Here is a 27639-nt window from a genome sequence, read left to right as displayed (position 1 = left end):
CCCCGTGCCCTGCTCCCCACATATCCACTTGTCTCCTTTTCTTGACTCTTCCCACAGCTATTGATAAGACAAAAGGCAAGGCCAAGAAAGGCTCATCCTTTCAAACCGTGTCAGCTCTGCACAGGGTGAGTGTGTGACCCAGCGCCTACCCAGCCCTGCACCTTCCTGCCTTGTTCATCCTGGACTCCTCCCACTCTGTCTCCTCATTCATTTGTGATCCTCTCTACTCTGTCTTCGTTCTCACCCCTTTATCTGCTGGCCTCTTCTCTCTCTCTTTTCCCATCTCACCACTCTTCTCTGTCCCCTGCCTTCCATTCTCTCCTCCTCTGTGTCTTCCCCCAGCACTCCTTTATTCTCTTTAGCTTCTTGCATTTTCTCCGTCTCTTTTCCTTCCTTCCTCTCCTCTCCCTTTCTTGCCCCTCCTTCTTTCACTTTCTTTTCTTTTTCCCCTTGTGTTTTGGGCCATAGGAGAATCTGAACAAGCTGATGACCAACTTGCGCTCTACCCACCCCCACTTCGTGCGTTGCATCATCCCCAATGAGACAAAGTCTCCAGGTGAGCTCAAGAAGTTGGGCCCCCCCACTGCTGGGACCCATTGCTCCGGCAACAGGGTCTTCAAGGTCACCTCCTGATCTCCCACCGCGGAGGTTTCCAAATCACTTTCTTTTCCTCCTGTCCTGCATAGGGTCTCACAGACTACCCCCAACCCTGGCCCCAGTGCCACCTTACATTTGGAATGTGTAGCTCAGGGTAATGTATAAGGCACTTTGATGGACATAACCTCACAAGTGCCTTACAACCCACCATGAGACATGTAAGGGTTGTATATTTCTTTCTGAATGATAAGGAGATGGAGAAGTTCAGGTGCCGGGTTCAAGGCCTGGCTCTGTTCTGATCAGCTCAGTGAACTTGGTCAAATCCCTTAACCCCTCTGAGCTTAGTTTATTCTCTAGAAAACGGGCTATATCTCCCCTGGGTACCACCTATAATAATAGACATAGACCATATAAAATAAGGACTGTGAAATCCTTTTGGTTACTCTTAAAAATATAACATGAAAAACATAAAGGATCATTATTAACTAACTTGCTATAGTTACGGGTCAGTACATGGCAGAGCCAGGATCAGAACCCAGAACCCTTGGCTATTAGTTCTGTGCTCTCCCTACAAACTCTTCTCGCCTCCCCTCCTGTCACAGGAGTGATAGACAACCCCCTGGTCATGCACCAGCTGCGCTGCAACGGCGTGCTGGAGGGCATCCGCATCTGCAGGAAGGGCTTCCCCAACCGCATCCTCTACGGGGACTTCCGGCAGCGGTGGGTACCGGGGAGCCTCAGGGCTCAGGGAATAGGGGGAACCTGGGCAGTCTTGGTGGGAGGGGAGTCTGTGGGTGGCCTTGGATTCTGTGGGCAGAGCATATCAGCACAAAACATGGGTGACTCCGGGCACCTCCCTCCCCAGATATCGCATCCTGAACCCAGCAGCCATCCCCGAGGGCCAGTTCATTGACAGCAGGAAAGGGGCGGAGAAGCTGCTAAGCTCCCTGGACATTGACCACAACCAGTACAAGTTCGGCCACACCAAGGTGAGGAAAGATGGGAGACAAGCTGATTACAAGCTTTCTTGTCTTTTGATTCGTCACCTCACGGCTCCTTTCCTTTTACCAGTCATCTCGGGAACAGTACGAAACCACATGCTAGCCCTCTCCGTGGACCATACAGCACAGCTCCCCCAACCCAGCTCCAGCTGTCACTGACTTCCTTCCTCTAGTTTTTTTCCTGCCTTGTTACCCTCCCTAAGATAACCCCCTCCTCGTCCCCCTCCTGCTCACCCCAGTCATGTCCACCCACACCTTCTCTGCAGGTGTTCTTCAAGGCGGGGCTGCTGGGGCTGCTGGAAGAGATGCGAGATGAGAGGCTGAGCCGCATCATCACCCGCATTCAGGCTCAGTCCCGGGGTGTGCTCTCCAGAATGGAGTTCAAGAAGCTGCTGGAGCGCAGGTGAGACATCTCAAAAGGAGGTTCCCAGATATCTGAGGCCCGGGTTGATTCGGGAGGCAGCATAAGTAGAAAAAACTCACCACATCTCCAAACGACAAAGGGCAGCATAACATACATACAGACGCAGGGTGAGCTTCGCTGTCGCAGTGTGGGATGGGTGAAGGAAAGTGCCACTACCTAGGAGCCTGGGCCTCAGGACGGGACGGAGGGAGGGGACTCTCTCACCGCTCTTCTCACTGGGCCTCCACAGAGACTCCCTGCTGATAATCCAGTGGAACATTCGAGCCTTCATGAGTGTCAAGAACTGGCCATGGATGAAGCTATTCTTTAAGATCAAGCCACTGCTGAAGAGTGCAGAGACTGAGAAGGAGATGGCCACCATGAAGGAGGAGTTTGCACGCCTCAAAGAGGCGCTGGAGAAGTCTGAGGCTCGCCGCAAGGAGCTGGAGGAGAAGATGGTGTCCCTGCTGCAGGAGAAGAATGACCTGCAGCTCCAAGTGCAGGCGGTGAGGCTCTTGGGCTGCTGCTGGTTCTTCTGCCCTCCTCTGCTTACATCTCCCACACACCCTGCACCTCCCCACCCAGGGGCTCACCATCTTGTGCCCTTATAGGTAGAGGATTCTAGAATCAACACTTCCAAATACCTCAAAAGAGGTCTCTCAAGAGAAGGAAACGAAAAGGGGAAAGCACTCACTTAAAAACATGGGCTTTCCACAGGGGTTCAACCTGGATCCACAGCTTAATAATTTTGTGACCTTGGGGTAAACAATGCATTATCTTTGAGACTCAACATCCTCATCTCTAGATAGGGAATAAAGCTGCCTATCTCACTATGTTGTAAATATGTAAAGATGCAAAGTGCTGGCATCGACAAATGCAGTTCCCTCCCTTCGATGGAGGAGACCAGAGGAAGGGGGCTAGATAAAGGGACTTCTTGTTCCTTCCCTCTCTGCTCTCATCCCCCATTGCTCCCATCACATTGCCCTAAAACTCTTCCTCTCCACATCCTTCTGAGGTTCTTCTCAGATGGGGAGATCCTGGAGCTCCCTTCCTATCGTAAGGGCAGAGCTCACCCCTCCTTCCACCTGCCAGGGTGAGCAGCCCACCCACCGAACAGCCTCCCCTCTGTACCTTGCCCTCAGGAACAAGACAACCTGGCTGACGCAGAGGAGCGCTGTGACCAGCTGATCAAAAACAAGATCCAGCTGGAGGCCAAGGTGAAGGAGATGACGGAGAGGCTGGAGGATGAGGAAGAGATGAACGCCGAGCTCACTGCCAAGAAGCGCAAGCTGGAAGATGAGTGCTCTGAGCTCAAAAGGGACATTGATGACCTGGAGCTGACACTGGCCAAGGTGGAGAAGGAGAAGCACGCAACAGAGAACAAGGTGAGGGCAGCTCCCTCTGGCTCCAGCCCAAGTCTCCTCAGGGTTCCCAGACCTGTATGTGGTCCTGGTCCTTGGCATTGGAGGTCTCCATAGCTGTCTCCAGGCTGGTGACTTTGGAACCTAAAAGGGATGGGGTTCTGGGTTGACAGGTGAAGAACCTGACTGAGGAGATGGCTGGGCTGGACGAGATCATCGCCAAGCTGACCAAGGAGAAGAAAGCTCTGCAAGAGGCCCACCAGCAGGCCCTGGATGACCTTCAGGCCGAGGAGGACAAGGTCAACACCCTGACCAAGGCCAAGGTCAAGCTGGAGCAGCATGTGGATGATGTGAGTAGATTGTCACAGGGCCTGGATAGACTGTATCCATTGGTGTGTGTGTGTGTGTGTGTGTGTCGGGAAGGGTGGAGTTGGAGAGTGCTCCCTCTTCTGACCCTTTCTAGAAAGGAGCTGGGGAATAGAAAAGGTGAAGGCTGATCAAGTATGAGTTATGTATCTCATCTTGTTTATATATTCAACGGTAGAGATGGGCTTCCTTACTTTAGGTTGAAGCCTATATATCTCTACCATCAACTATAGGATTTAGGGTTATCTTATAAGAAGATGTTACATTTCCTTGGGAATTTTGTGAGGCTCCTCAAGGAGAATCTTTGAACTTCTAATGCTTTAGCCAGGATCTGGTCCTCAGTGACCATTGTTTCCCACAGATAGTCCTTTGAGCACATCTCTACTGAATCACTCTTTATCACACTGTGTTATCATTATCGAAGGATCTGTCTCAGCTATGACACTCTCAGCTGTCTTTAGGTGGGAATTTGGATTTATTCAATTTTGTGTCTGTAGTACCTAGCATGGGGCCTGGACCCGAGTAGGTACTTGTAGGATGCAGAATGAATGAATGTAGCTTTGGGGTTTTGTCCCACAGACATTCATTCACTCATTTATCAGATACTTACTGAGCATCCTTACAAGCTAGGTGCTCTTAACATTTGGTCAACTCTGGGGATGATTCCCCAAGACCTCTTAGGATATCCCAACTCCAGAGGGATTGAGATCCCAAATCACCAAATCAGGATGCTCGGCCTAATGGGACATTGCTGGTCATTCTCTCCACCAGCTGGAGGGATCCCTGGAGCAGGAGAAGAAGGTACGCATGGACCTGGAGCGAGCCAAGAGGAAGCTGGAGGGAGACCTGAAGCTGACCCAGGAGAGCATCATGGACCTGGAGAATGACAAGCAGCAGCTGGACGAGAGGCTGAAAAAGTAGCGTGTTCCCCGCCCCACTGCCCTTCCTCCTCCCCCGCCCAGCAGCCTGTTGCGCCCATGGCGGTAATAGCTGACCCAAGACATCCGTCCTCAGAGGAAACAGCCTCATGCAGCCTCAATGAGTGGGTGCAAAACTGCGGGCAAAGCCTCCAGGAAGAGGGCTTTCCTCCCCCAGACACGCACATCAGGGCCCCGCAGGCCTCCCTGGCAAAAGTCTAACCCGGATCTCTCGAGCCTTTTCTTCCTGCTGGGCACTCAAAAGGGATGGAAAATAACAGCTTACCCCCTTATACACAAGTCTCTTTGGAGACCACTTGCTTCACACAGAGGAAGGCTCTACACAAAAGCCTCTCAGGAAAGTCCTTTCAGGTCCTTCACAGAGAGTCCCGAGGACCACAGAGAAACGACTCAGCCACCATGTTTGAGCAGCGCAGGGTCTGGGCCATTTGATTGTTCAATGATCCTGTGGTTCCAACTCTTATTGCAAGACCTTCCAAAATGTATAGATCCACTCCCCACACTTGGTAAACAGTGAGTCTGTGGGTTCAGTGTTCAGATAAGCAAGGACTCTAACCCTAAAGCCCCGAGACTCGTCACGATCTGCATCCTCACCAGGAAGTCTTTGCACTTTCCCAGGCACAACACTCGTTGGATGAATGAACAAATATATGATCCCATTGACCCTCAAACTACCTTTTAAGAATGGTACTTCAACCCCACTTACTAAGGAGGAAACAAAGGCTCAGAAAGGTTACCAAATTGCCCAAAGTACCAGTGACAGGATTAAAGACCATCAGAGCTAACAGGGGCCTCTGAGACCATCTAGTCCCACGCACGCATTTTATACACCGAAGAGGAGACCATCTCGGAGCCCAGGTCCCGTCACTCTACCTACAGTGCTTGTCCCAGTACATTTCCTGTTGAGCTTCAATCCCTGAAAGTGTAAAGATGTTACACTTTCAGGGACACAACAAAAGCCCTGGAAGCTGTTTTTCTCATGAAATCTGCTCCTCATTTGTGTCATTACCATCTCCAACCACTGGTGGGCCCTCCAGGGGCCCAACTGACCTCCCTTGCTTGACCCTCCCTCCTTCTCTGCAGGAAGGACTTTGAGCTGAATGCCCTCAATGCGAGGATTGAGGATGAGCAGGCCCTGGCCAGCCAGCTGCAGAAGAAGCTCAAAGAGCTTCAGGTAAGCTCTCTGGGCTGGTCCTCAGCCTCTTTGGCCCTCCCCCAGGCTGTCCTCTCCCAGCATTGCAGGTGCTGGCCCTGCATCTGTGAGGGGACATGCTGCGCTACCACAGTTCCCCCACGGAGCACCACCAGCAGGGCTGGGGATGCAAGGATGACACAGGGAAAGATCAGGAGAAGCTCATGGGTCTGGGGGCAGAAATCTGGCTTCGTGTGTCAGCTCTGGTTTAGCTGGTGACCGTGGGGAGTCCACTGCCGATCTCTGGGTCTCCATGTCCTCCCCTGTTCCCTGTGGCTCTTGAGGCCCCTTCAGCCCTGATGGTTTGTGACTTCAGGTTTTACCTCTAGAGCACATTTGCCTTTCGTTGTCTGATCAGATGAACCTGGCTCTCTGATTCTAACTTCCATGATTTTTGCCACAAAACTGCCTAAAGTGTCTCTAGAACACAGGTCTATCTGTCCTTCTGCAAGAGCAAGCATCAACCACTTTCCTTCCAATAAACAGAATGTACAATCTTCTGACCCGAAGGCAGGCTCACTTGGCTGTCCAGACCATCTTCCCCAAATCCTTTGGTTTCTACCTGTCCACTGCTGGAACTAAGCTGACTGCTATTCTAGACAGGCCAGGAGTCTTCTAGAGCTCTGGGGAGAGGGCTCCAACGGAGGGGATGGGGTGGTGGGTCTGAGCCCCCTGTGTCCGGCCCAGGCACGCATTGAGGAGCTGGAGGAGGAGCTGGAGGCCGAGCGCACTGCCCGGGCCAAGGTGGAGAAGCTGCGCTCAGACCTGACCCGGGAGCTGGAGGAGATCAGCGAGCGTCTGGAGGAGGCCGGCGGGGCCACATCTGTGCAGATCGAGATGAACAAGAAACGCGAGGCCGAGTTCCAGAAGATGAAGCGGGACCTGGAGGAGGCCACGCTGCAGCACGAGGCCACGGCGGCCGCCCTGCGCAAGAAGCACGCAGACAGCGTGGCCGAGCTGGGCGAGCAGATCGACAACCTGCAGCGTGTGAAGCAGAAGCTGGAGAAGGAGAAGAGCGAGTTCAAGCTGGAGCTGGATGACGTCACCTCCAACATGGAGCAGATCATCAAGGCCAAGGTGGGCTGTGCTCTCCTCCCCCCTCCTCCAGTCCCCTCCAGCCACCTCCACTTTCTGTCCCTGTCTCCTCTCTTCCCTTCTCCTTGAATTGCACCACCCACACCCTTTTAGCCCCTACATCCATCGTATGACTCGCCTTCCTCTCTCAGGCTAACCTGGAGAAGATGTGCCGGACCCTGGAGGACCAGATGAATGAGCACCGGAGCAAGGCCGAGGAGACCCAGCGTTCTGTCAACGACCTCACCAGCCAGCGGGCCAAGCTGCAGACAGAGAACGGTGAGCCCCACCCCCGTCTCCCTGACCTCCTGAGCCACCCAGGCTCGGGTACACACACACACACATACCTCTCTTCAGACACAGGGCCTGAGGGTTAGGGGAGGAGTTGGGGGTAGAGAGGAGTGACTGACCTTCGAGAGCTGAGTGTGCCTCGGTGCCTCTCCGCCTCTCCAGGTGAGCTGTCCCGGCAGCTGGATGAGAAGGAGGCGCTGATCTCCCAGCTGACCCGAGGCAAGCTCACCTACACCCAGCAGCTGGAGGACCTCAAGAGGCAGCTGGAGGAGGAGGTTAAGGTGAGGCCTAGACTCAGGCCCCTTGGCCCAGCACACGGGCTGGCCTTGCATCCACATCACTTCCTTTCCCAAGAATGAGGCTTGCTACATAGCATTTTTCCATTTTCCAGAAGAAATAATCGCCCAGACCCTACCATATGCTTCCTAAATGTATTCCCCACACTGAGGCCCTCTGCCTTTCTGGTGCCGTCTCTGAAGGGCACGGACTAAGGGTACCTGGGTCAGGGGGTAGTGAGGTGAGGCAATAAACTAGGGAGGTACGATGGCCTTGGCTGGGCATCGGTACGGGATGTAGGAACTGCACAAGTGGTCCTGGGATTAGCAGAACAATCTGAAATCTGGAGAAAGAAACTCAACTGGATCCTATTCCTAGCACTTGGCTGGGCTCATGACAAAGGGAAAAGAATATGACTCACAAAAAAGACCAGGGCTCAAACCCTAGCCTGCCTCTTAGAGCCTTGGTGATCTTGGGGAAATCACCTAAGCTCTCTGAGCCTCTGTCTCCTGCCTGTAAAATGGGGTGAGGATGCTAACGCACGCTGCAGGGAGGAGCACGGGGGGGATAGGCATGGAGCGTTTTGTGAACAGTGCAGGGCTGTATGGACTTTCTTTGTTAACAGTACTCAGTTACCATTCCGGATCCACTGGGCTATTAGAGATAGGTGAGGCTGTGGGAGGATGCTGAAATTAGGGTGCGGAGACAGGCAAGGCCTGGAGTCGTGCTACGGGGAAAGCTGAGCCTGCCTCCTGGTGCCGCCTCTCCCAGGCAAAGAACGCCCTGGCCCACGCGCTGCAGTCGGCCAGGCACGACTGTGACCTGCTGCGGGAGCAGTACGAGGAGGAGACAGAGGCCAAGGCCGAGCTGCAGCGCGTCCTTTCCAAGGCCAACTCGGAGGTGGCCCAGTGGAGGACCAAGTACGAGACAGACGCCATCCAGAGGACCGAGGAGCTGGAGGAGGCCAAGTGAGTCCCGGGAGGTCTGCCTGTGGCTGGGGCCCCTGGGCGGGCAGGACACAGCTCAGGCCACTCTTCAGTAGATTCGGCACAGGGGATGGGGTGCTTAGCTGAGTGTTGACAACACAGTAGGACCCTGCCCTGGCCCCACCTCCTTCTCCTCTCAGGGAAGCTTTTTGCTCGCGTTATGTTTCTCATCTGAATATAAGACGAACAAAAGGTTTGTCTGAGGGCAGAGTGAGCCCACCTGGGGCAGGGTGCTGTGGTAGCGGAGGGCTCAGAGGCCATGTGTCCTCCAGGTCTGCAGCCGAGAGGCTGGCCCAAGGTCCGAGGGATGCCACCTGGAAGGCCTGTGCCTGGGGAGCTGTGGGTCTTCACACTCTGCTACCAAGACCCCCTGCCCGCCTAGTTCTCAGCTCCCTGGGGCCTGTCCTCAGTTTCTCTGACAATGTTTCTGAGTTTTCAAGGATTGTTTTCTACAAGACTCACGTTGTCTCCCCTTGTCCAAATCTACACCCTCCATCCTCCCCACCCTCTCCTATCACCGTCCCCAACTACCACCCCGGGCAGGAAGAAGCTGGCCCAGCGGCTCCAGGACGCTGAGGAGGCCGTGGAAGCCGTCAATGCCAAGTGCTCCTCCCTGGAGAAGACCAAGCACCGGCTGCAGAACGAGATCGAGGACCTGATGGTGGATGTGGAGCGCTCCAATGCAGCCGCCGCGGCCCTGGACAAGAAACAGAGGAACTTCGACAAGGTGAGCCCAGGCTTTGGGGGCCGCGGCCAGGGGGCATAGCAGGGGGTCTGGGGTCAGGAACCTCTTCCTCAGGGGCTGGGAGGAGGCTGAGCCCAGGAGAGGGGCCTGGGTCGTCCCTGGAGGTGCGGCTGGGGCTGTGCCGTGAGCCGTGTCCTGTGCCACTCAGATCCTGGCCGAGTGGAAACAGAAGTATGAGGAGTCTCAGTCGGAGCTGGAGTCCTCACAGAAGGAGGCGCGCTCCCTCAGCACGGAGCTCTTCAAGCTCAAGAATGCCTACGAGGAGTCCCTGGAGCACCTGGAGACCTTCAAGCGGGAGAACAAGAACCTGCAGGGTGCGGCCCGGAGGCCAGGAGGGGCGGGGCAGGGTTTGCATGTGATACCTCCCAGGGGTTCCTAGAGGTGGGCCCCTACTTTGGACCATGGCAGCCCCCAACTGAGCAACCCGCCCCTCCCACAGAGGAGATCTCTGACCTGACGGAGCAGCTGGGCTCCAGTGGAAAGACCATCCATGAGCTGGAGAAGGTCCGCAAGCAGCTGGAGGCTGAGAAGCTGGAGCTGCAGTCGGCCCTGGAGGAGGCTGAGGTGCGTACACGGGGGCAGAGGTGGGGGAGATAGCTTAGCTCTGGGCTGTGGTCCCTGTTCTCTTCTCTCTTTGTCTGTCGTGTTCACTGGTCCATTCTCAGAGCCTAGATAGTGCCTGGCCCATAGTAGGCACTCAACAAATATTACAGAATGAACGAATAACCAGGTCACTCACTTCCCTTCACACAAACATTCTAACTATCACATCCTAGACAAGATTTCCTGTTTCGCTGCCCCTCTTTCCACCTCTGCCTCCTTTGATTTTCACATTCTGTGCCCAATTGCTTCTGTTTCCTCGGCAACACTTTTTTCTTCATTTTCCTCTTTGTCTTCATAGCTCGCTCTCCTCTGGGAGAGCCTGAATCACCTTCTCCTAGGCCTTTTTTTTTCCTTTTAAATTCTCTTTTTTTCTTCCTCCTTCTGCTTCTTTGCTGAACCACTTATACTGCTTGAACTCACTTTATGTTCACAATTCATGAACAGACCCCTGCCCCCGTCCTGTGCCCTGACTACCTCAGACCCTCTCTCCCTACCCTCCTCCAGGCCTCCCTGGAGCATGAGGAGGGCAAGATCCTCCGGGCCCAGCTGGAGTTCAACCAGATCAAGGCAGAGATCGAGCGGAAGCTGGCGGAGAAGGACGAGGAGATGGAGCAGGCCAAGCGCAACCACCTGCGGGTGGTGGACTCGCTGCAGACCTCCCTGGACGCGGAGACGCGCAGCCGCAATGAGGCCCTGCGGGTGAAGAAGAAGATGGAGGGTGACCTCAACGAGATGGAGATCCAGCTCAGCCACGCCAACCGCATGGCCACCGAGGCCCAGAAACAAGTCAAGAGCCTCCAGAGCTTGCTGAAGGTACATGGAGACTGTTAGAAGCAGGAAGTCACCTCACCCAGAGAAAGGTAGTGGCCGTGTTAGGTGGGGGTGTCCCATCACAGCACCAGATCCTCCTGCCCCTGGGCCATTACAGACACCCACCATGGGCCCCTCCTGAGCCACCATATGGGCTCGCCACGGCATCCAGTTCAGCTAATAGCCTTCTGATGGGCCAGAGGCCATCTCCGTCTCTCACTCTCCTGACCCTCAGGACACCCAGATTCAGCTGGATGACTCAATCCGTGCCAATGACGACCTGAAGGAGAACATTGCCATCGTGGAGAGGCGCAACAACCTGCTGCAGGCTGAGCTGGAGGAGCTGCGGGCGGTGGTGGAGCAGACAGAGCGGTCCCGGAAGCTGGCTGAGCAGGAGCTGATCGAGACCAGCGAGCGGGTACAGCTGCTGCACTCCCAGGTGAGCAGCTCCTCTGGGTGGTCTGGGAGGGAAGCATGGGCAGGACTTCACAGGTAAGGTTCAGGAGATGTTCGTGGATGCTCAGTGCTTTTCCTGCTCTGCCCACCTCGACCCTCAGAATACCAGCCTCATCAACCAGAAGAAGAAGATGGATGCAGACCTGTCCCAGCTTCAGACTGAAGTGGAGGAGGCGGTGCAGGAGTGCAGGAACGCCGAAGAGAAGGCCAAGAAGGCCATCACCGACGTGAGTCCCCCAGCCCTGGCCTGCCTGCTCCCAGCCAGGGTCTCCTTGGGCTTGAAGACTTAGACCAGGTCTCACCTCGCCCCCTGTGCACAGGCCGCCATGATGGCAGAGGAGCTGAAGAAGGAGCAGGACACCAGCGCCCACCTGGAGCGCATGAAGAAGAACATGGAGCAGACCATCAAGGACCTGCAGCACCGGCTGGACGAGGCCGAGCAGATCGCCCTCAAGGGAGGCAAGAAGCAGCTGCAGAAGCTGGAGGCACGAGTGCGGGAGCTGGAGAACGAGCTGGAGGCCGAGCAGAAGCGCAATGCTGAGTCGGTCAAGGGCATGAGGAAGAGTGAGCGGCGCATCAAGGAGCTCACCTACCAGGTGCGTGCGCGGCGGCTGCGCTGGGGCCAGGTCCTCTGTGTCATGGCCTGAAGCCAGGTGACAACCACTCCAGAGGAACGGAGTGTTCTCTTAGCCTCTTCTAGCGTAAGGGGCTAGAGTTCAGCCCTGTTTCTACTCTGCCTGGCCCTAGTCTACCCTGAGTGTCTCCTGGGTCAGAGGCCAGACTCTGAGCCTCCTGGTCTTCAAGTTCCACCTCAGCCTTCACCCTCAGCCTGTTACCTGGGGACACACCCAGAGCTCCAGCAGAGCTCACCCAGCTAGGTTACCAGAAATATGTTGCCAAGCCTGGTGCCATCACCACCAAAATATACCAAAAATACACCAAAGCCATTAAAACAAATCTAGAACTTTTTGGTTACTCAGAGAAAGTTTAACTGTCATGGTGTCTTCTAGAATCAGATTATCAATTAGATTTTATTTCTGTTCCAATCCAGAAAGTCACAGACCCTCTATATATACTTCTCCTTAACTTTGATCAAGTCTATATCATTTCGCAGCAGCCCAGGAAATCCTATCAGGCCTGCAGTCCCAGAGTTCCTGCCAGAACCCTTCAGGGCCTGCTCCCTGGAACAGTGCTTACACGCAGTTTTGTGTGCAATTTCAGGAGGCTCATCAGCTCCCTAGACTCTTGGTCCAAACCATTAAAAATATTCATACATTCCTTAGTAAGAAATTGTAAGGAGAGCTTAAGTGTTCGTTGAGAAAGAGAAAGTTGAATCAGATCAGGATGTTATATTTGGGGTAAAGATGAAGAGTGAGGGAGGGGCCACACTGCCTCCTATGACTGGTGCCGTACTCACTCCTGCCCCCTCCCCCTGCGACCGCCAGACGGAGGAGGACAGGAAGAACCTGCTGCGGCTGCAGGACCTGGTAGACAAGCTGCAGCTGAAGGTCAAGGCCTACAAGCGCCAGGCCGAGGAGGCGGTGAGTGACCCTGTTGGGGCCTGGGCCTGGAGGAGGGGTCAGGGAGCTGGTCCCCAGGCTGGGAGGCTAAGAAGCCCCTCTCACCTCATCCTCCTGTCCCGTGAACCCCCGCAGGAGGAACAAGCCAACACCAACCTGTCCAAGTTCCGCAAGGTGCAGCACGAGCTGGATGAGGCGGAGGAGCGGGCGGACATCGCCGAGTCCCAGGTCAACAAGCTGCGGGCCAAAAGCCGCGACATCGGCACCAAGGTGAGTTGCCCCCAGTATGTCCCCCCAAAATCAGTGCCCCTCAGATAGAGCCCCTCACACCAGGATTCCTCCCCTTCATTCATTCCCCACAACTGGTAACTCAGTCCTCCGTGATTTCTAAGGTTCTTCCAGCTCTAACTTCCAATTATTTTGTGAATCCCACCCTGGAAGATGCCAATTTATATACACCCACTACATCCCAATTTTCCCCAACTGCTATTTCCACTTATCTTCCACCTAGTTTAGGCCTACAACCTTGTACCCTGAACCTAAGATGCACTTCCCAGAGCACCCCTTGTCCTCACCCAGGCAGCCTCCCTCCAGCTGAGTCCACAGCCCTACCCTTCAGAACGTGCCCTCCACACTGACCCCTAGGACCCATCTCCCGTCACCATGGGGCCTCCCTTGGCCCACACAGTGTTCCTCCCCACATTGGTGCCTGTCTCCCCTTTGTTGTCTGTGCCAACCCCTACCCAACACACACCTCTCTGGGCTAGTTTGGACTTTGTTTCCTTTCAGAAGGGCTTGAATGAGGAGTAGATTTGCCACGTCGTCTTGATCTGTCCCATCCTAAGGGTGCAACAAAGCTCCCAGTCCTGGAGCCTGGAGAGCAGCCCCTATGGCGGAAGCAGAATAAAGCAATTTTCCTTGAAGTGAGAACCTGCCTCTAGACTCTTTTTCATGGCCTGCCAGCCACAGGAACATGGGAACACAGACATGGGGGGGGGGGGCAGAAGAGAGGGAGGCGGGGCCCCAGAGGAGGATGCCAGACCCTGGGGAGGCAGTGAGACTCTGAGCATGCCCAGTGCAGCAATGACACATGTTCTCCTTTAACTCCCCCTTAGCAGGTACCACCTCCTGCCAGCCCTCTCCCTGGCGCAGAGACACTAGGGATTAAAGGGGATTTAGGGAAACCCTTAAGGCTCTCCTAGAACACATAAGCCCATCTGCTATGGACCTACACCCCAGATCTGACAACACTATCTCCCACTACTGACAATACTGGGGCTGGGCCATGAGGAGGTTTAGGGTGTAGGGATGCCCTCTGAGGCGTGACCCATTGAGCAGGCGGGGTAATGACCCCCCCAGTCCCGGTCTGAGACAGGTCTCTGAGAGGGCACAAGGACTTACAGCTGTAGCGCACTTCCCTTCCAGACATGGTCACCACTGTCTCCAACCACCCCCAGAGGCCAGCACCTCCTCCCCGGCACCACCAGGATAACTGTACCCTCATCTACCTTCTCTCCTCCTCATCTCCTCCTGAGGCCTGACCCTTGGTCCAGGGCACTCCTTCTCCCTCATTTCTTCCCACGGTAGCTTCCGTTCCCAAGACCCTCCTCATCCAGACTTGCTGGAAGATAGGGGTTCTTTGGCCAATTTAAGGCAGGCCACCTGGAGGGGAGACAAGTAGAGGATGGACTAGGAAGAGTCACGTGTGATCAGGACGTGGGGAGGGAAGGTAGCAGGGAGGGCAAGGGTCACTGGAGGGCTGGAAAGTAGAGGAAGGAGCAAGCACCCCTCCAACCAAACAAGCCCAGCCCCGCTGGAGTCACGCCACACCTGGACTGCTTAGGGAAGTCCTAGGAATGTGGGCCACAGAGGGAAGAGGCTTAGGAGGCAGGGGGACTGCCAGCCTCCTGCAGGGACTCCCAGAATCCTGGGTTCAGCCCTGACCTGAATCTCCCCCAACCCACCACACAGCCACTCCCGCCACTCTGGGCTCTGAGCTCCCAATGCAGCAGCCCCAGCAAGGGCCTATCCAGGAGGGGAAGGAAGGGATATCACTATTAGACAACAAGAGGAGAGGGAGAGAGGAGAAAGGAAATAGGGAAGGAAAAAGGAAAGTCCGGAGAAGGGGGCAGTGGAGAGAGAGGGAGAGGGCTCAAGAACCTAGAGGATGGTGACCAGGGAAATCAAGAGCGAGGAAAGATAGAGATGTGAGGGGGCCTTGGATAGACCCACAGGCCATCCCACCCTTCTTCTCATACCCTCCTCCCTTCTCCCTGCCTAGTACCACTCTTCTTCCTGGGATGGACTTGGAGAGCAATCAGGAGATAGTGGAGGAAACAGACAGACATCCTTGAAAAGGGAGACACGGGGGGATGCCCAGAGAATCCAAGCTCCCAGAGCAGAAGAGATGCGGAGAGAATGGGTAGCTACTGTGCAGCAGACAGGGGTGCGAGAGGCCTGGCAGCTGAGTCCCAGAAAGAGGGTGCTGAGAGGAGATGGGAGAGGAACAGGGAGGGCGAGCCCTGGATGGAGAAGCTGGAAGAGCGGAGGTGGGTGATACTGGGTGAAGGGAAGAATCCTGGATCATCTTCAGATGCAAGCAAAACCAGGAAAGTGAGGTAGATGAAGACCCTGGAGGCAGAGACGGGACAGGCAGAGGGTGAAGAGAGGTCAGGCTTAGAGAAGTGGAGGCATGTCAGACCCCAGGATGGGCAGAAACACAGTGCCAGGGAGACTCAGAGGCCAGGTCCGACTTTGAGACAGGGAACCAGGCCGAGGAAAGGGAGACAGACACAGTGACAGACAGACACACAAGAAGCCAAGCAAAAGAGGGACAACCTGGTGCCAAGGAGGCTTGCCCTGCCTCCTCGTCCCCTCACCCGTGGTAGCAGTCTCCGTCTGCACCCTCACCCTCCAGGACTTCTAGCAGAATGAGGAGCTGCTCTGGGAGGCAGCTGAGGGAGGACAGTGAGAGCTGGGGAGAGGAGGGGGCCTAGGAAAGGGAGAGGAGGGCAAACCAGACCAGACAGGGGGGCAGAGCCCTGGAACCAAGTTAACCCCTTCCCTCCTCCTCCTTCCATAGGAGACAGCGGGAAATGCCTGCCTGCCTACCACTCACCCCTCACTCCACCTACACCAAGTCTAGTCAGCCCACTCAGGACACAGGGTTCCCAGAGGACAAAGCCTGACCCAACCTGACCTGGTGTTCTCGGGCCCCTTATCACGTCCCCAGGGCAATGAAAAGCAGGTGGTGACGCACTGGGCCTAGGGCTAACCCCCCAGCTTGCACACTGAGTCCTTGAGTGCCCTGGAGCTGGGGACAGGTAGCTTGCATCCTCTAGGGGTAATGATTTGGCATATGAACCTGCTGGAGATGGGAATGTGGGGTTGACTCAGGTCCCCTCAAGGACACTGGATATGAGGTGCAAGTTCCCTGAAGACACATGTGTATTCCTGACGCCAGTAATGGGGCAATGGAGGGTCCTAGGTAGTTGGGGACCTTGGGGGAAGGGCCACATATTTGGTGGAAAACTCTCCTACCCAGAGAAGCTGACCCCTGTCCATCTTACCCACCTCCACACTCTAGAGCTATATTGAGAGGTGACAGGAGTTGGGATGGGAGGTGGGGAGCTGGGTGTGAGGGTATGGGGGAAAGCCAGGGCAGGGAAGCCTGGCATTGTTTCCTGAACACAATGTCCACTTAGTCATAACAGGCACGGCCTGCTGAAGACCTGACACCTACTGCCTCTGAGAGGTGGCATCACAGAGGCTGGGGAAGGGGGCCTGGAGGGCCAGGGCACTTGGGGACACCCATGAAGAAGGACATGTGAGTATGAGCCCCTTGAGGATTGGGAGGGGGCAGCGGAGTCCCGCCTGGGGCGGGGGGACTGCAGAGCCCCAGCCCCACCCCCAGCCCTGTGGAATGCGGAGCCTGGGGCCCAGCTGGTGTAAATCCCTGGGCCTGCCCGGGCCCCAGCCAGCCTCAGGAGCACCTGCACCCTCTGGCAGCCCAGAGAGGCGGAAGGGAGCAGCACCCCCCCTCCTGCCTCGGGCCCTGGGATTAACGCCTCCTGCCTCTCCCCATCCCTACCCTGACCACACTGGGAGCAGAGGGTGGCAGTGGCAGGGTAAAAGCTTCTGCGTGCAAATGTGTGTTTCAGTCTGCATTAACAGCAAGTAGGAAAATCTGCAAGCTTAAGTGTGTAAGTGAAAAGTCTGCCTGTGTATAGTTAAGAATGGGCATGGACCCGTGGTGGTGAAGTCCTTATGTGAGGGTGCTGGACTGCAGGTCTGAGTGCAAACCTGCTGTGGTGGCCTGGGGGAATCCCTTCCCCTGTTTGAGAGGCTGGACAGTGGCCACTGTATCGGGAGCATCAGGGGAGGGGCTGGGGACTCCAAATGTGTCCCCAAAGTAGTGCAGCCTCAAGTTCCCAGGAGGACCCCTGCTTGGAGACTTGGGGAGCAGAGGGAAATCAGGACCACATGGAGAGGGGGCAGCATGGAAATTCTTTTCCTGACAAAGGGAAACTGAGCCAAGGACCCAGGCAGCAGAGCCCCTCCCTGGGCATCCTGGCTCCAGCTCCCAGTCACCAGCACCTTCAGACTCCAGGCCGTGGTGAGGACAGGCCAGGGAGGAAAGGAGGGGGTAGGGAAGAGGGGAGGGGAGCCCATGGTTGGGGGGCAGGGGACAAGCATCTGGCCTGCAGGAGAAGGTGACCCTCACCCAGTGTGCTCAATTCACCCTTCAGGTTAAAAATAACCAAGGTAAGGGCCTGCTGGGGGGGGGAGGTGGTATGAGAGGTCCTGTCTTCCCACTATCTGCCCATCAGTCCTTTGGAGGGGAGGAATGTGCCCAAGGACTAAAAAAAGGCCCTGGAGCCAGAGGGGCTAGTACGACAGACCTTTCATGGGCAAATCAGGAGGCTCTGTTGTCCTCTTGTCACCTCTGGAGCCAAGGGATCAAGGGAGGAGGAGCTGAGAGGGGGAAGTGGTGGGAGGGAGGGTCCCTCCGGAAGGGCTCCAAATTTAGGCAGAGGGTGGGGGCAGTGGGATATAAAGGAGCCAGCTCCCCAGACACACTGACATTCCTCTGAGCCAGGTAAGACAGGCTTTGGGGTGGGGGCTGTGGCCGCCCTCAGAGCCACCATCTTGAGGAGAATGGGGTGCAGGTCAGTCAGAGGTCCAAGGGCTCTGCTAGCGCTTTCCCCAGCACTGGGGAGTCCCCACTGACAGTGGGGGGGTTCTAAGGGGAAAGCCAGTAACGTCTTTCCTTCTCCTATCTGCATTTCCTCCCCTGCGTCTGTCTTCTCCTGCTTTCTGTGTCCTCCACGCTCCTTCTCCCTCCTTGGATGGCTTCCCTCTCTTTGTCCAGTTTTATTTTGCCTCTCGGTCTTTGTCAGTACTTGTCACTATCATTCTTCTTTGTGCGTCTCTCCTCCTGCCCGTCCTTCTTGGCTGTGTGTTCTAATTCCCTCGCTTCTCTCTGTTTCCAACTCGGATTCCACATCCCGCTCCTTGCACTTTTACTAACTGTGCATCCTTTCTTTCCTGCCTCTCTGCCTCTCATCTCACCCTGACTCCCCATTTTGGTCTTACTTCTCCCCATCAGACTGCCTTCATTGTTCATTTTCCTCACCTGTTCTCTCTGCCTGGCTCTACCTCTGTGGCTCCATCCACGGTCTATCGGCTCCAGGATTCTCTGTGAAGAGATAACCAGGTGAGAACCACCCCAGTTTTCTCCTGAGAGCCAGGTTCCTGGACCAGGGCCAGCCGTCTCTCCTCTGAGCAGCTCAGCACCCCGCCTTGGCAAACTCCAGCCAATTCTATCCCACACAGACACCTCACAAACTCTTCTTCAGCATCACATCAGAGGGCAAGGGAAGCAGAACCTGAGTAAGGGAGGGCTGGACCCAGGCCAGGTGCTTCTCAGTGGGGGAGTTGAGAGTGATAGGGCCCAGGTGGTGAGGTGGGGCAGGGAGTCGGGGTACAGAGGGCAGTGCCACCCACCGAGGCCTGGGCCCTTCTGTTTCGATTGACTATAGAGGAGCGACAAGATGACGGACACCCAGATGGCCGATTTTGGGGCGGCAGCCCCGTACCTCCGCAAGTCGGAGAAGGAGCGTCTAGAGGCCCAGACCCGGCCCTTTGACATCCGCACCGAGTGCTTCGTGCCCGATGACAAGGAGGAGTTCGTCAAGGCCAAGATCCTGTCCAAGGAGGGAGGCAAGGTCACTGCCGAGACGGAGACAGGCAAGGTGTGTGGGGCACAGCAGAGGGGGGTGGTGCAGGGGTGGAGCCACTAGCAGCAGGAGCTGAAGGGCCTTGAAGAAGAGCCAAAGCCAGTGGGGGTGAAGGACGAGCCCAGCTGGAGAAGCCCAGCATCTGAGTGAGAACCCTGACCTTGTTAGATCTGAGCAGGTGTGACAGGTGCCACCCCCCAGGGATGCACACCCCTTGCCAGAGAGGATGCTGGAAGCAGGAAGCTTTAGCTGGTTACCTCCTCAGAGCAGTCTTATAGATAAAGAAGACACAGACACAGCATCAAATGAGCTCCCTTCTTGAACTTGTATCCCTCCTCTCTGTGCCTGTTTCTTCCATGGACCAACTCTCTCCAGACCTCCCCAACCATGCCAAGAGCAAACTCTTAGTCCCAGTGAACACAAAGAGCAAGAGCCCTTGAGCTGAATGCTCAGTCGGGGCTGGTGACTGGCACTCAGAAGTCCACAGTCCCTGGTCCCTCATGCCAGCAGTGAGAACTGCCCCTGGTCACCAGCAGCGACTCAGAAGCACGTGCCTTGCAGACATGCTGACTGACTATTGTGCCCCATTGAGGCGTGCAACAAGAGACCACAACCTGCTCGCAGCTTGGACCCCGAAAACCCAGCTCTGCCACTAGCAGCCACCATATTGGCAAATCATTCAGTTATTCGATCTGCAGTTCCTCCACTATAAAACATGCTGGAATAGCTACCTGCAGGATCTCATGACCTGAGGGCCTGGTAAACTGACTGGTGGCAATCAAGGCAGACAGTGACTGGTGGGGAGTGCAGGGTAGATGGGAGAGATGTTTTTCTGAGGTTTTCCCTGAGCAACTGATGCCCTGAAACACTGTCCCCAGGAGTCAGGGTAAGGTGTGTGTGCACAGATCAGAGAGCAGCCAGCCCCTTTGTATTTTTGTTCCTAAACACCTGAAGCAGGGACTGAAAGGGGATGCTTATGGTCACAGGGTTGGGGAACTGGCAAGACATGGGGACTCTAGGACTGTTAGTAGGATGCGAGAGACTGTGGGCAAGTAAGCTATCTGGCATCATAGAGAGCTATAGGGTAGGGCCCAGGCACTGGTGAGGAAAGAGCTGGGGGACCAAGGCTAGATGATGGCCTGTGTTTTGGGCAGAGGTAAGTGGGCAAGGCTGGCGAGGGTCCTGGTGGGAGTAGGGTCACCCATGCCTCCTCCCCAGACGGTGACCGTGAAGGAGGACCAGGTGTTGCAGCAGAACCCGCCCAAGTTCGACAAGATCGAGGACATGGCCATGCTGACCTTCCTGCATGAGCCCGCAGTGCTTTTCAACCTCAAGGAGCGCTACGCGGCCTGGATGATCTATGTGAGTGCACCCTGCACGCGGCAGGCAGCCCATCCTGCATGGAGTCCAAAGTAGGCCAGGGTGACTCTCTCGAGGGAAGGGGGTCAGAACTCTCCCAAAGGGCCCAGGACCCCCCGTCCCCTCCCCACCCTGGTCAGCTGCAGGAAGAGAGGAGCCAGCAGGGGAGACCAGGGCCTCCTCTGCCTGTCACCACTGCCCGTCCCCTCCTGGGCTCCCTGCTCCAACTTCTCATGACTGCCCTGCTTCAGACCTACTCCGGCCTCTTCTGCGTCACTGTCAACCCCTACAAGTGGCTGCCGGTGTACAACGCCGAGGTGGTGGCTGCCTACCGGGGCAAGAAGAGGAGTGAGGCGCCGCCCCACATCTTCTCCATCTCTGACAACGCCTACCAGTACATGCTGACAGGTGGGCTGGCAGCCCTGTCCTACGGCCCCTGAGCCCCACACCCATGGACCTGGGCCCTCAGCCCTGAACCCATCACCTCTCCTCTTTTCTCTTCCAGATCGGGAGAACCAGTCCATCCTCATCACGTGAGTGAGCACCATCCACCCACAGAGGAGCCTAATGTGCTGGGATGGGGGGAGGTTTAAGGCTGTGACTGCAAGGAACTGGGCCCTCTCAAGAGTGCTGGAGTGACTTATGGCGATGGGCAGATTCTGCAGGGAGCTGGACCCTGGTAGAGGAAATTAGATGATTGGGACTCTGAGGGAAGAGGATGCAGTATATACTTTGAATGGAGAACAGTGGGAACCTGGGTTCTGATGAGTCCCTGTCACCTCCAGTGGAGAATCCGGGGCAGGGAAGACTGTGAACACGAAACGTGTCATCCAGTACTTTGCCAGCATTGCAGCCATAGGTGACCGTGGCAAGAAGGACAATGTCAACACAAACAAGGTACAGGGTGGGCCACAGCCTCAGCAGAGGGGTTCTGGGAGGCAGGCTGACCCAGTGACCCCTAGCCCTGCCCTGGGGAACAGTGCAGACAGCACCCCTGAGCCCAGTGCTCAAGACCTTCCTGGCAGGAGACACATACTCTGAGGTCCTTTTGGAGCCACAGACCCACCAGCAGTCCACCCAGCCCCCTTCCCCTTCCCCTCCCACCACCGCCTGGAGGTGAACTGGAGATGGAGCCCCATTCCCTTCACAGGGCACCCTGGAGGACCAGATCATCCAGGCCAACCCTGCCCTGGAGGCCTTCGGCAACGCCAAGACCGTCCGGAATGACAACTCCTCCCGTTTCGTGAGTGCGCTTGACCACTGCCAACTGGCCTCACGTGGCCTTGACCCAAAAAGGAGGGTGCAGTTTTGCCAATAGTCACCACACCTGGTTGATTGCCCTGCGTTTAGTATTGGGTTATCAATTAGCATGCACACTTTAAATCCCCCCCATTCAGCCTGGTCCCCAAGTTCTGGGAACTCAAGAAAAGAGATTCAGAACCACCACAGCTGCTCCATAGCCAATTAACAGAGCTGATTTTGGTCACATTCTAGATTTTTCTTAGGACTGTTTCCAAAGCTCTTCCACACTGGAAGTAGGAAGTGAGCATGGGTGTTGGAGCCAATTCCCCAGCTTTTCACCTGCCCAGCAAGTCCCCACGCCTCTCTGAGCCCCAGTTCCTTCATCTATGAGACAGAGGTAGTAATATCTACCTTGTGGATTATTGGGAGGATTATATGAGATCATATCAGAGGTACAAACAGGACGCACTCTACCTGTGTTCATTCCTGTGCCGTTGTTTCTGCTCGGAGATCCCAGTGTGGTTTTGGGGGATGGGAATCCTCTCTGCTGTTTTACTTATACTAAACTGGGACCTCAAAGAGGTTGTTTACATTTCCAGAACCATCCAGGGCATTCTGGGTTGCACTAAGGTCCAGGATCTCCATCTGTCTCTTCTGGCCAGCTCCCTCACTCTTTGTCTCATTCGCCCCCAGGGGAAATTCATCAGGATCCACTTTGGAGCCACAGGAAAGTTGGCTTCTGCAGACATAGAGACCTGTGAGTACCCAGGGCACCCTGCCCACCCCTCCAGATCCTCCACCTCTGCCTTCTTTCCCCGCTGGGCACCCCTATCTCATCATCTCCCCTCCATCTTCTGTCTGTCTACATTTCCGTCGGTTTTAGAATTCTTCCTTTAAACCACTTGCCAAAGGAGCCTTTCTCTCCTGATCTCCACCCTTTTGCTGGCTCGCCTCTCTCTCCTTCCTTATCTGCCTTCCCTCTTCCTCACTTCAGACCTCCTGGAGAAGTCCCGGGTGATCTTCCAGCTGAAGGCTGAGAGGAATTACCACATCTTCTACCAGATCCTGTCCAACAAGAAGCCAGAGCTGCTGGGTGAGCCCGGCTCGATGCCCCTGCTGCCCCCAGCGCCCTCCACAAGCCTGCCTGTGCAGGGCAGCGCCCTCTTCCTCCTCACTCACCCGGCTGCCCTGCTCACCTCCCTCCTCCCTCCATCTGCTCAATGCTTTTCTCTTCCTCCCCCACCTTGGACCTGCCTGCGTCTCCTCTTGCCTCCCTTTCCACCCTTCCTTGTCCTATTTCTCTTCCTCCTTGTTGATTTTCTCCTTCTCTTCTGCATTTGCCCCACCTCCTCCCACCTATCACTCTCCCACCATCCCGCCTGCCCTGGGTCCTGCTGCCCACTTTTCCTTTTCTTCTGGATCCTCCCCTTGGTCCTTGCTGACTGTTCTCCTCTCTACCTGCTCCGGCTCCTTTCCTTCCTTCTCCCCACCCCTCCCCCCACCGTACCCCTCCCCCACCCCGTCCCCTGCCCTGCCCTTCCCCTCGCCTGGACAGACATGCTACTGGTCACCAACAATCCCTACGACTACGCCTATGTGTCCCAGGGGGAGGTGTCCGTGGCCTCCATCGACGACTCCGAGGAGCTCATGGCCACAGATGTGAGTGAGGAGGCAGTGGGAGGGCCCCGGGGCTCCTGGGACACCCGCCCGGGCCGCCAACTCGGCCTCTCTCACCCTGCCCCAGAACGCCTTCGACGTGCTGGGCTTCACTTCTGAGGAGAAAGCCGGCATGTACAAGCTGACGGGCGCCATCATGCACTACGGAAACATGAAGTTCAAGCAGAAGCAGCGGGAGGAGCAGGCGGAGCCTGACGGCACCGAAGGTGGGAGAGCAGGAGGGCGCGCGCCGGCAAGGCCCGAGGTGCTGGGTGTCTGCCCTTCACGCAGAAACAGTCCTCGGGGGGCAGGGTCTCCCACGCTGCGTCCAAAAAGGGTGCCTCGCAACGATTCTTAAGGAGCTATGTTCACGGCACCCATGTTAGGAACACGACAGACAAAGTGGGAGGAAACCGGAAGTGGAGAAGCAGGTGGTCGCAAGGCGGTGCCTTCTCCCGGGGGGCGCTGGCCACTCCCCCCCGGGGGGTGGTTCCCCAGCCCCACCGCCCCGACACCATCTGGCTCTGACTCCAGGCCTAATCCTCCCTTAGACCCTTGCCTGAGACCACCCTCCGTCCCAGACAGGCTGGCTCCCAAAGGACCTGAGGCTTATGGGGTAGATGAGTCAGTGAGGGCTGAGGAGGGGCAGGGACATGGGAGAACTAGGCAGACAGGGAGGTGCCCCATCTTCCTGCCAGCTTCTCAACCCCAGCTGCATGGAGCAGAAGTGAATTAGGAAATTTTCCTCCTGTGCCCAAGATTCCCCCAAACCCAGGAAAGCACAGACCTGAGTTCTGCATATCCCCATCACTAATGCCATGTGTATGTGAGGGATTCCAAGCCCTTAGGTGAGCCTCTTGCAGACTCCGCGCCATGTTCTGTTTGGGAAGCAGCAGTTCAGGGGTCAGAACACAGCTCGGGGCATTGACATATCACCCATACCACAGGGCCTCAGTCTCCTCCTCAGTGGAATGGAGCAACAGCCCCTCCCAGCCCCCTCTGGGGCTGTTTCGAGAATCTTTTGAGGAGTTGTGAAGGTGTCAACAGGGCTGAACAAAACCCCAAGAACGTTCCTCTTGGCCAACCTTCATGGACCTTTTCTGTCTGTCTGTCCAGATCAAATACCAAGCCTCAGTTTCACAGTAACATGTCACTAATTATCACAAAACTCTTGAAATTAAACCAAATAAATTCCCTCCAAATAGAGGACATATGTTGGATGCCACATTTGCAGAGCTTGGGGTTGGAGATGGTGCTGTCCAACATACCGTTAGGAACCTTGATTTCCCAGTCAGGTTGGTCAACACATGGCTTCAGAGTAGAGCATTCCCAGTCTTGGGGCACATCCTGGGACTAGGGACAAAGGAGGCAAGGATCAGAGGAGATCTTGTCCCATCAGTCATGTTCCATGCCCTCAAGAGATAAGAGGATTCCTGGGGAGTAGGGGAGCAGTGAGGACATGGTTATAGCAGTGCACTGGCCAGAGACATGCAGGAGATATAAAGACAGAGGCGAGGGGGCTGTGTGATGGGAGGCCCTGGGGTAATAAAGGGGCCTGGGCTCCAGCCTGACTCATACACACACTGGCTGGGTGACCATGACAAGCCTTGTAGCCTTCAGGCCCTTGCAGCTCTTTAATAAGAGTGGTAGGACCTGATGGCCTGGTCAGGGAAGGAGGGTCTGTTGAAAGTGTTTGCTTACCTCTTTCCTTCTCCGCCAGATGCCGACAAGTCTGCCTACCTCATGGGGCTGAATTCAGCAGATCTGCTTAAGGGGCTGTGCCATCCTCGAGTGAAAGTGGGCAATGAGTACGTCACCAAGGGGCAGAACGTCCAGCAGGTGTATTACTCTATCGGGGCGCTGGCCAAGGCAGTGTATGAGAAGATGTTCAACTGGATGGTGACGCGGATCAACGCCACCCTGGAGACCAAGCAGCCGCGCCAGTACTTCATAGGGGTCCTGGACATCGCTGGCTTCGAGATCTTTGACGTGAGCAGGGGAGCCCCAGGGGCGGGAGAACAGTAAATCACTTGGTGGCACAAACAGCCATCCCTGGCTGAGCTGGCTACAGACCAGGCGGGAAAGGCGATGGGCTGAGCAGTGATGGAGACAGTCATGTGTCTTCAGGGGGCTCTCCCTCCCCGCCCTGACAAGGGAGGGACCAGCCACACTCCTTGCCGGGCTGGACACAGCCCCGGGCTGACCCCGTGGGCCACACAGACACCTGCCCACCTGACCCGCTCCCGCCCTCCCTGCCCCGCAGTTCAACAGCTTTGAGCAGCTCTGCATCAACTTCACCAATGAGAAGCTGCAGCAGTTCTTCAACCACCACATGTTCGTGCTAGAGCAGGAGGAGTACAAGAAGGAGGGCATCGAGTGGGAGTTCATCGACTTCGGCATGGACTTGCAGGCCTGCATCGACCTCATCGAGAAGGTGCTGCCTCGGCCCCTCTGCCTGGTTCCCCTTCCCTGCCATCCCAGACAAAGTGGCAGCCATGTCCCTCCACACCCAGGAGACTAGTCCCAGAATCCCAAGCCTCCCTCCAGGCCCCGCTTCTACCCACTGTGATGGGCAGACAGATCCAGCCCTTCCTTCCCTTCTCTCCCTAGCACCTAGGACTTTGTCCGGGTGGTAGTCACCTCCCGGGGTCTTAAGAAGGGATGGAGTAAAGGAGAGGACTCCTGGGCCCTCTAACACCCCAGGAGAAGTGTCATTAGTGGAAAGACCCTAGGCTGAAACTAGACACTTTGGCTTGCTGTTCTCTCCCTGGTGGCTGAGGATAAATCCGTCTTCAGCCCCTCTTGTCTATGGAGGTTCCTCAGAGGAGACAGGACAGAGCTGGCGGGAGGCCCCTAGTGCTGACTTGCTCTCAGTGTGTCTTTGCACTTTGCTGATGGAGGCCAGAGCCTGCGGTAACTGACCCTCCCCCAGCCCAGCCCCAGCCATTCAGAAAACAGGAGCTTCCCCACAAGCTTTGAGTGGTTATCCAGGATTCTGCTCTTCCAGAGGCCTCAGGTTTCCCCTGAAATTGTGTGGAAAAACATGTGTGCATGTGTGTATGTCTACATGCACTTTTCTGAGGACAGAGTCTTTGGATTCATCAAATTCTCATAGGATTCCTGCCCCAAGAAAAGTCATGAACCGCCACACTTTCAGGACATTGTGCAGAACCTACACCCTTCTAACCACCCCTTGAAGGATTATTACCCTTATAGACACGGGTCTGGCCTGCCCTGCAGCCTGGTGCCTCTGCCACACATCTGTCCCTTCCCTCACTCTGCTCTGGGGCAGGGAGCCATACAGGAAAAAGGGGCTGTTCTGGGAGCCCTGAGGAACCCTAGAGGGGACTGGGAGTACAAGGCTCTTCTCTGGGTCCACTGGGGCCAGATCTGAATGTATTTGGATTTAGGTTAATTCCAGGAATATTGGCTTCCTGTGTCAGGAACCAGTGCGGGCTCTGTGGCCTGCCAGCTACACTGGGCTGCGGTCTCTCCTGTCGGGGTGTGGGACTCTGCACACCTGGGAGTACACTCAGTGCTGCTCTCCCCTCCACCCTCAGCCCATGGGCATCATGTCCATCCTGGAGGAGGAGTGCATGTTCCCCAAGGCCACCGACATGACCTTCAAGGCCAAGCTGTTCGACAACCACCTGGGCAAGTCCGCCAACTTCCAGAAGCCGCGTAACATCAAGGGCAAGCCGGAAGCCCACTTCTCCCTGATCCACTATGCCGGCACCGTGGACTACAACATCCTGGGCTGGCTGGAAAAGAACAAGGACCCGCTCAACGAGACGGTGGTGGACTTGTACAAGAAGTCCTCCCTCAAGCTTATGGCCACACTCTTTTCCACCTACGCCTCCGCTGATTCCGGTAAGAGGGCAGCACCGGCACTGGGCCAGGGTGGTTCTGGAGATGCTAGGGGCCTGGGTCCCGCTGCTTCAAAGCACACAACTCTAAAGGCAGAAGGGAGCCCGTGAGCCACAGGATGGAGGGGCAGGCGATCCCACAGCAGCTCATCCGTACCCTTCTGTGGGAGGGCTGTTTTCCCCTCTGTGTTATGGGTGTTGGTGTACGTGTTGTGTGTCTCCTCTAGACTGAGAGCAACTGAAGATCGGGGTGGGGTGACACACGCATCTCTGCAGCAGGCCTGGCGTAGAGCCGTGGAGGTCACAGGAAATGTTGAGATCATCACTGAATACATGGTAGAACTAATAAGCCTCCCATTCAGAGAAGGAAGGGTGAGGGTGTGGATTGAAATGAGGAGGGTAAAGTACAGAAGAAAAGTAGAAAATGGAAAGATATAAGCATAAGGGCGGGGCCAAAAGAAGATGGAGAAGAGCACTATTATTATTATATGATATTATTTCAACGCCTGCTGTGTGGGAAGCACCAGGAGGCGCCCTACATGCTTGATCTTTTCTAATCTTCTTCACATCATTTAAAGCTAGTTACTCTCCTCCTCATGGGAAAAGTGAGACTTGGAGAATAACTTGCCCAAAGTCACACAGGTAGTGAGCAGCAGAG

At 55.8% G+C, this 27639-nt stretch overlaps 2 protein-coding genes and 1 long non-coding RNA gene across 6 annotated transcripts in view; 2 read left to right on the top strand and 1 right to left on the bottom strand.

Annotated features, from left to right (window-relative positions):
- The window catches only part of LOC105098287 (myosin-7), a 21376-nt gene extending 7827 nt beyond the window's left edge, over positions 1 to 13549 (top strand). Inside the window, exons 17-40 of one of the 2 annotated variants that reach the window (XM_064485838.1) lie at positions 58 to 125; positions 469 to 556; positions 1200 to 1317; positions 1463 to 1586; positions 1865 to 2001; positions 2252 to 2507; positions 3144 to 3386; positions 3536 to 3712; positions 4500 to 4645; positions 5750 to 5840; positions 6546 to 6935; positions 7085 to 7211; positions 7386 to 7504; positions 8271 to 8467; positions 9029 to 9212; positions 9379 to 9544; positions 9670 to 9794; positions 10338 to 10646; positions 10879 to 11082; positions 11201 to 11326; positions 11420 to 11695; positions 12545 to 12640; positions 12755 to 12889; positions 13412 to 13549. In XM_064485838.1, coding sequence (XP_064341908.1) covers positions 58 to 125; positions 469 to 556; positions 1200 to 1317; positions 1463 to 1586; positions 1865 to 2001; positions 2252 to 2507; positions 3144 to 3386; positions 3536 to 3712; positions 4500 to 4645; positions 5750 to 5840; positions 6546 to 6935; positions 7085 to 7211; positions 7386 to 7504; positions 8271 to 8467; positions 9029 to 9212; positions 9379 to 9544; positions 9670 to 9794; positions 10338 to 10646; positions 10879 to 11082; positions 11201 to 11326; positions 11420 to 11695; positions 12545 to 12640; positions 12755 to 12889; positions 13412 to 13429 — 3920 coding nt within the window. In that variant the 3' untranslated portion in view covers positions 13430 to 13549. Of the gene's footprint in view, positions 1 to 57; positions 126 to 468; positions 557 to 1199; positions 1318 to 1462; positions 1587 to 1864; positions 2002 to 2251; positions 2508 to 3143; positions 3387 to 3535; positions 3713 to 4499; positions 4646 to 5749; positions 5841 to 6545; positions 6936 to 7084; positions 7212 to 7385; positions 7505 to 8270; positions 8468 to 9028; positions 9213 to 9378; positions 9545 to 9669; positions 9795 to 10337; positions 10647 to 10878; positions 11083 to 11200; positions 11327 to 11419; positions 11696 to 12544; positions 12641 to 12754; positions 12890 to 13408 lie in introns of both variants that reach the window. The other variant, XM_064485837.1, reaches the window with a different exon arrangement.
- LOC105106561 (uncharacterized) overlaps positions 13430 to 27639 on the bottom strand; it is an 18188-nt gene continuing 3978 nt past the window's right edge. The window contains exons 4-12 of one of the 3 annotated variants that reach the window (XR_010380911.1): positions 24817 to 26876; positions 24384 to 24468; positions 23903 to 23993; positions 23194 to 23277; positions 21934 to 22198; positions 18718 to 18825; positions 18255 to 18317; positions 14128 to 14281; positions 13430 to 13506 (exon numbers count right to left, since the gene is read on the bottom strand). This is a non-coding gene — a long non-coding RNA (uncharacterized LOC105106561). Of the gene's footprint in view, positions 13507 to 14127; positions 14282 to 18254; positions 18318 to 18717; positions 18826 to 21933; positions 22199 to 23193; positions 23994 to 24383; positions 24469 to 24816; positions 26877 to 27639 lie in introns of all 3 variants that reach the window. The other 2 variants (XR_010380912.1, XR_010380910.1) reach the window with 2 other exon arrangements.
- MYH6 (myosin heavy chain 6) overlaps positions 18249 to 27639 on the top strand; it is a 23706-nt gene continuing 14315 nt past the window's right edge. Inside the window, exons 1-14 of the mRNA XM_064485836.1 lie at positions 18249 to 18335; positions 18661 to 18873; positions 20077 to 20220; positions 20469 to 20625; positions 20723 to 20750; positions 21003 to 21114; positions 21368 to 21460; positions 22153 to 22216; positions 22454 to 22552; positions 23015 to 23118; positions 23204 to 23342; positions 24836 to 25104; positions 25379 to 25549; positions 26676 to 26985. Of these exons, the coding sequence (XP_064341906.1) occupies positions 18673 to 18873; positions 20077 to 20220; positions 20469 to 20625; positions 20723 to 20750; positions 21003 to 21114; positions 21368 to 21460; positions 22153 to 22216; positions 22454 to 22552; positions 23015 to 23118; positions 23204 to 23342; positions 24836 to 25104; positions 25379 to 25549; positions 26676 to 26985 (1891 nt within the window). The 5' untranslated portion in view covers positions 18249 to 18335; positions 18661 to 18672. The remainder of the gene's footprint in view (positions 18336 to 18660; positions 18874 to 20076; positions 20221 to 20468; positions 20626 to 20722; positions 20751 to 21002; positions 21115 to 21367; positions 21461 to 22152; positions 22217 to 22453; positions 22553 to 23014; positions 23119 to 23203; positions 23343 to 24835; positions 25105 to 25378; positions 25550 to 26675; positions 26986 to 27639) is intronic.

The sequence above is a fragment of the Camelus dromedarius genome, chromosome 5, assembly GCF_036321535.1.
Source record: "Camelus dromedarius isolate mCamDro1 chromosome 5, mCamDro1.pat, whole genome shotgun sequence".
Classification (NCBI taxonomy): Eukaryota; Metazoa; Chordata; class Mammalia; order Artiodactyla; family Camelidae; genus Camelus; species Camelus dromedarius.
This window is presented reverse-complemented; position numbering and strand designations above follow the sequence as displayed.